Source organism: Leucoraja erinacea, chromosome 29, assembly GCF_028641065.1.
Source record: "Leucoraja erinacea ecotype New England chromosome 29, Leri_hhj_1, whole genome shotgun sequence".
NCBI classification, from domain to species: Eukaryota; Metazoa; Chordata; class Chondrichthyes; order Rajiformes; family Rajidae; genus Leucoraja; species Leucoraja erinaceus.
Genome location: NC_073405.1, coordinates 6,570,966 through 6,577,653, shown reverse-complemented (window position 1 = coordinate 6,577,653; position 6,688 = coordinate 6,570,966). Strand labels below are relative to the sequence as shown.

The 6,688-nt window shown below is 45.0% G+C and overlaps 1 protein-coding gene across 1 annotated transcript; it reads right to left on the bottom strand.

Annotated features, from left to right (window-relative positions):
• Positions 1-518: 518 nt before the first annotated feature.
• Positions 519-3,970, bottom strand: LOC129711080 (proteinase-activated receptor 3-like). Its single transcript, XM_055658462.1, has one exon. It carries the CDS (start codon positions 2,938-2,940, stop codon positions 1,915-1,917), a length of 1,026 nt encoding a protein of 341 aa, XP_055514437.1. The 5' UTR covers positions 2,941-3,970; the 3' UTR covers positions 519-1,914.
• Between the last annotated feature and the right edge of the window lie 2,718 nt (positions 3,971-6,688).

Below are 6,688 nucleotides of genomic sequence, written 5' to 3'. Positions count from 1 at the left end.
TTTTTGTAGAGTCTTTAAATGTAGAATTAATTGAGGCGTCTCATACCCTCAAAGTTACCTTTCTTTAAGTTCAGAACCATCGTTTCATTGATAATGGAACTCAACCATGGTCACTCTTGCCCAAGCAGAGATTGCATTACTCTGCAATTTCTTCCTGGTTCCTTTTGGATATTTTAACCAGCCAAAATTTGATAAATGATAGTTGGGAAGATGGTGTCCAAATGTTGCTCAATTACCACATGTTTACAGATGTTGTTTGTTTTTTTATTTTCGTAAGAAATTATAATTAACTGTAATTGTAATCCCAACAGATTGTTGTTTGTTTTTTACATTAAGAAATTATAATTAAAATTGCCTTAGGCTTGCTCATCCACCTTATTACGAATGCTCCTTACATTGAGACCAGGCATGAGAAATAAGGAACAGGAAAGCAGAGCAAACTGTTTTGGATATTTTAACCAGCCAAAACCACCTGTAGATAATTAGTGAACCACATGAGACAAATGATAACAAACATTTTGGACAGCACAGTGGTGCAGTGGTAGAGATAGCACAGAGTTGCTGCCTTACAGCTTCAGGGTCAAGGGTTTGATCCTGACCAAAGAATTTGAACGTTCACCCCGTGAGTTTTTTTTGTGTCCTCCGGTTTCCTCCCACACTACAAACACGCACAGGTTTATAGGCTAATTGGCTTCGGTAAATTGTAAAAAATTGTCCCCGGTGTGCAGTGTAGTGCTTGTGTACGAGGCGATCACTGGTCAGCGCGGACTCGATGGGCCGAAGAGCCAGCTTCCATGCTCTATCTCTAAATTCTACAGTCCAAGGAAAAATATTGGCAAACATTAGCGCGAATTGCTTGCAGACTGAGACTGGAGGTGTCATAGTGGAAATACGGAAATGGCAGAGCAATTACAAGTTGTCTGAAGAAGGGTTTCGGCCCGAAACGTCGCCTATTTTCTTCGCTCCATAGATGCTGCTGCACCCGCTGAGTTTCTCCAGCAATTTTGTGTACCTACAAGTTACCTGTGTTGGTTTCGCAGAAGACAGAGAAACTCCTCAGTAATTTTATGAGTAGGACAAAAAAAAAATAAAAAATAAAAATAAATTAGCAACAGCTTTAAAAACTGATTATTGGAGAAATTATTGGCACTAAAGGTCAGCAAAATTTAAGACTCTAATGACTTGCATCTCAAGGCAACTCCACACCACCCTGGACACACACTCATTTCATTCCTGCCCTCAGGAAGAAGATACAGGAATCCAAAAGCTGTGACGTCCAGGTTCAGGAACAGCATCTTCCTTGAAGCCAACACTACAATCTCCAAATAAGCTCCAAACTATATAGACTTGGTGTTGTCCTTTTGCGGCGTGGGTGCGAGATGGTGTGTGTGAGATGGTGTGTGTGAGATGGTGTGCGAGAATACTCAACTCTTTTTTTTCACTTAATATTTTCTTTACAGAGTTCTACTACGCTTACATATTCTGTCGTGCTGCTGCCAGTGAGCATTTTATTGTTCCGTTTGGGACATACGGAAATAAAACACTCATGACATGACTCTTGAGTTGACTTCCTTGAACAAGGTGGTTAGTATACAGGCATTATTAAAAACGAGATGTGTGCAGATAAAAAGGCAGGTGCAACTAAAGTTCACAAACCTATTGTCGCTGAGCTTGTTCCTCATTTCCAACAAAAGGGGAAAAACAGGCAAGATTTATAACCAGCATTGACTTTAATGTTGCAAAACTTGACGTTAGTTGTCCACTTCCCCGTGTACATTCAGCTGGCTTTGCTCCATGCCTTGCAATGGTGTAGACACAAAATGCTGAAGTCACTCAGCGGGACAGGCAGCATCTCTGGAGAGAAGGACTGGGTGATGTTTCGGGTCGAGACCCTTCTTCAGACACTGGTGCTTCTTATACTAGTGTGTTCTCTCTGCGGGCTGACGGCATATTGGGCCAAGAACGTTTCCGAGCAGATTTTCTCGACCCTTTATCTTTTGGGTTTTCTTTGCAAAAGACAAGGGAACGCCCCAGTTTGCTCCAAAACTCCTGGGAGAAGTAATAAAAGATAAAGGGGTCGATGCAGTTATTGAGGGTGCTGAGCTCCAGGAAGATCATGTAATATAAATAGAGGCCGCTGCAATGTATAAGGTGGTACCGGGAGTGGTGAATGAGCAGGATTATCTTACTGGGAGTGAAACACACCACATACACTATCAACGCTAAAACGATGGCGCTCACAGCTTTCACGTACTTGCGATCATTCACCATCAGGGTTTTGATTATGGACACGTAACAAAATACAGTGACTAGGCAAGGAACAAGGAATTCCACGACAATAAGACACACAAAGTAGTAGAAGAAATAGCCAGAGTCCACGCTGGCTGGCAAGACATCGTGGCAGGTCGTGATATTTAGGTCCCGGATTGGATATGCCTGCCTCTGGAGGAGAAAGGGTATCACAGAGAGGCAGACAAGAACCCAAAGCATGGAGCAGGCTCCCACCGCTATGCCGTTGGCGCGGAAGCGTTTGGCGTGAAGTGGATGGACCAGGGCAAAGTAGCGGTCGATGCTGATGAAAGAGAGGAGGAGGATGGAGCAGTACATGTTGCCGTAGAAGAAGGCGGTCATCGTCCGACACAGAGCTTCGCCGAAGACCCAGTTGTTGCCCTGGAAGTGATAGTGGATTTTAAAGGGCAGCACCAGGATCAGGAGGAGGTCGGCCGTTGCCAGGTTCATCAGGAAGATGGTGGAGGGCATCCTCTGGACCTTGGTGGCCAGAACCCAAAGGCCCAGCACATTCGCCGGGAGGCCAATGATCAGGATGATGCTTGAAATGACCGGGATCACCACCGTGGTAATGGGACTGGTCAAGTAATATCTTGCTGATGCATTCTGCGTACAGTGAATCGCTTCAGAACTGTTAATTGAATCTACCATTAGTTTGACACCATCTTCATGTTCAGGTCTTGAAGACTCTGCAATTAAGAAAAAGATGTGGAGTTTCAAATTTAGGATGGTCTTCCTGTTCGTCCAAATTCAATCTTGCAATTTGACGTTTAGTTTTAGAGATACGGCATGGAAACAGGCCCTTCGGCCCATCAAGTCCATGCCCACCATCAATCACACTAGTGGTATGTAATCTCACACTCATCCACTCCCTACACACTAGGGGTCATTTACAGAGGCTAATGAACCTACAAACCCACATTTCTTGGGGATGTGGAAGGAAACCGGAGCACCGGGAGGAAACCCACGTGGTCACAGGGAGAACGTGCAAACTCCACACAGACAGCAAATGAGGTCAGGATCAAATCCAGACCTCTGGCACTGTGAGAGACAACAGGTCACCAATCACCAGTCGATATCTGAATATTGGCTTTCGTTAAATATACAACTATCTCCAAGAATATTTGTTTAAAACTGGGGAACCTGCAAAATATTCAGAATATTAAGACATAAGAAGCAAAAGCAGGACTCGGTCATATAGGGTGGCACAATAGAATCAGCTGCAATAGAGAAGGCTGCTGCCTCACAGCGCCAGAGACCCAGGTTCGATCCTGACCTCAGGCCCTGTCTGTGTGGAGTTTGCATGTTCCTCCAGGTGCTCCGGCTCCCTCCTACATCCCAAAGATGTGGAGGTTGGCAGGTTAATTGCCCCCAGGGTGTAGAGAGAGGCTGAGAGAGTGGTATAACATAGAACTAATATGAACGGGTGATCGATGGTCAGCATGGACTCAGTAGGCTGAAGGGCCTGTTTCCAGACTGTACCTTACAATCCTTCAATCTTGCCTCACTGTTGAATAAAATGGCGACTAAACTGATCTGAATTTTATTTGGCCTATTTTTCTCTACCTGTTCTGCACAACTGTCTTACTGGCCTTTCTCACGGGGCGACTTGACGCAAGAGTTAACCAGAGTTTAGCATCGTGGGAACCTCGTGCGATAACAGTACGGCATTCGTGGACCACCGTGGCGCTAACGGCAGGTAATCGCGTAAATTGGTGACTCGGGAGAAAATTCAAGCAAGCTTGAATATCTCCAAGAGTGACTTGTACACTTGTGGTTGAGCATTGCAACATTGTATGCACGTAGTGGCCCGTGCGATATCCGTAATAACTCTTGCGTGTCCTGCGAATGGTGAACCCGGAAGCTGGACAGAGGGGACAGAAGGCGAGTAAAAATTGTCTTCTGTGGGATTGAATTTAAAAAATAAAGATTTGCATCCGCATATGGACATCAACTTATTCATGAGTTATGTTAAGAAAATAACTATAATCTTTAAAAGGGATTTTACTGAAAGGTCCCGCATTTTTATCGTCCGTGAGAAATCTTTCACATGTACTTCTTTGAGAGATACAGCTCGGAGTCCTCGCCGACCAGCGATCGATGCTTTTCCGAAGCAGGGTCCAGAACGCTACCAATCAATGTTCTCCAGAGACTCGTGTAAGGAGTGAACTGCACATGCTGGTTTAAACCGAAGACAGACACAAAAAGCTGGAGTAACTCAGCGAGTCAAGCAGCATCTCTGGAGAAAAATAGGTGATGTTTCGGGACGAGACACATCTTCAGACTCAATTCCGATTAGGATGTCTGAAGAAGGGTTCCGATTCGAATCGCCACCTATTCTTTTTCTCAAGAGATGCTGCCTGACCCGCTGATTTATTCCTGCTTTTTATGTTTTTCTTTCCAGATCTGACTTGGGTAACTTAGGTAACTTACACTCTCTCTCTCTCCCCCATGGTCAGGATCGAACCCCGGTCTCTGGGGCTGTGAGGCAGCAACTCTACCACTGTGCCGCATGTAGTCAGATTTAATAAATTGCTGGTGTTGCTTCCAAAGACAGAGGCATTGATAATATTAGATCAGAATTGCATCTTTCCGCTAATAGTCAATTATTAGCCAATTAATAATAGAATCAATTATTGTTGGTGACATTTCACCTACGAATATCAGACTATTTTCGCAGAGGTAAGGGCCAATTAGGCATTGCAAAAGGTATGAACACTTTTAAACATTTTTTTCCGACTATTTTGTCAAATGCAAATACAGGGAGAATGATCAAAGTGCTCACATGGCTCACTCTGTTAGAAGCGTTCTGAGTTTAAATGTTCCGTGTATTCCTTCTTAAAGTATACATTTTTGTGTGGCCAGGGGTGCGATTGAGAACAGCTGGGAAAGGGCGCAGGGGGCGTCACGAATAACAGCGTTTCCCTGGCCATATTATGGCCCATTCCCCAACCGTAACATTAATCAAGGTCTGTCTAACTCCGCCTTCACACCAACCCCCTGTGACATGGGTTAGTCATCGCTGGGCGGGCTGTGGGCCGAATGGCCTGCCAACGGGAGTCAGAGACTTGACACTGAGATCCATTGTGCAGGAAGGAACTGCGGGATGCAGGTTTTTACCGAAGATAGACACAAACGCCACCTGTTCATTTTCTCCAGAGATGTTGCCTGACCCATTGAGTTACTCCAACATTTTGTGTCTGTGTTCACTATGAACATTGAATTATTTGATTTTAGGTAACTTACACTCTCTCTCTCTCCCCCACTCTTCTTCCCCCCCCCCCCCCCCCCCCCCCCCATGCAGTAAATGTTGGTTAACCAGTCCAAGGTTTGCAACGATGGTCCCCTCTTGGGATCACACTATCCCTAGCCATCAATTAGCCTATCAGGGAACCAAATATAGACATAAAGTGCTGGAGTGACTCAGTGGGTCAGGCAGCATCTCTGCAGGAAAGGGTTAGGCGACATTTCGGGTCGGGACCCCTCTTCAAAATACCCTGCTGAGGTCATCTGTTGTTGGCCCTGATTTATCCCGGTCTTTTCTTGCTTCCAGTTCCCCCCTACAATCATCCCGAAGAAGGGTCCCGACCAAAAATGGAATCTATTCCTTTTCTCCAGAGATGCTGCTTGGCCCGCTGAGTTACTCCAGCATTTTGTGTCTAACTTGCTGATTCAGACAGTTTTTGATTATCAAGGATTCTGCGCTGCCTCTTTACAAGTACCACAGATCCCCCACCTTTATAAATTTCTATCTGGCAGTGTTTTCTGTCTCAGGAATTTCAGCCCTTTGTCTGTAGTTACTGTCATCAAATATAGACAAAGGGCTGAAATTCCCAAGACAGAAAACACTGCCAGATAGAAATTTATAAAGGTGGGGATCTGTGGTACTTCTGAAACACACGTTGGAAATTTAAACTTGGGCGCAAAACATCGTCTAAGTAATGTGGCATCTTCCTGCAGTAAAGTCACGGCATTAGTACAGGCATGTCTCCAAATGAGCCAATTCAACCAAGGGAGGATATTTATAGTGTGTGAAAAAAAAGTGACATCATTTGACACTTCACAGTTCACAATGTTCATTCAAGATTTAACGGGAAAGCTCGGGAGACGGACAAGTCACTCGCACAAATAACAGAAATGCCAAGTACCGTGGGAACTCTTTATCTACCCCCCGTTATATCGTGTGATATCGTGCTAGACCACGACCACTTCACACTGGTCACATCTTGCGTCAAGTCGCCCCGTGAGAAAGCGCTTTTACAGGCCCAAACACAGGCCTCTTTAGCCCTGAATGTAATCCATGTCCTCTACAGCCGTCATTTCAAAAGATTCATGCCCACCTGAGAAGATAAAGGGCTCCCCATCTATGTCTAGAGTAGACCCCTCATTCCGAGTCCAG

What these genes read in the sequence shown, in the direction of transcription:
- LOC129711080 (XM_055658462.1), bottom strand. Translation starts at nt 2,940, where the DNA reads ATGGTAGATTCAATTAACAGTTCTGAAGCGATTCACTGTACGCAGAAT.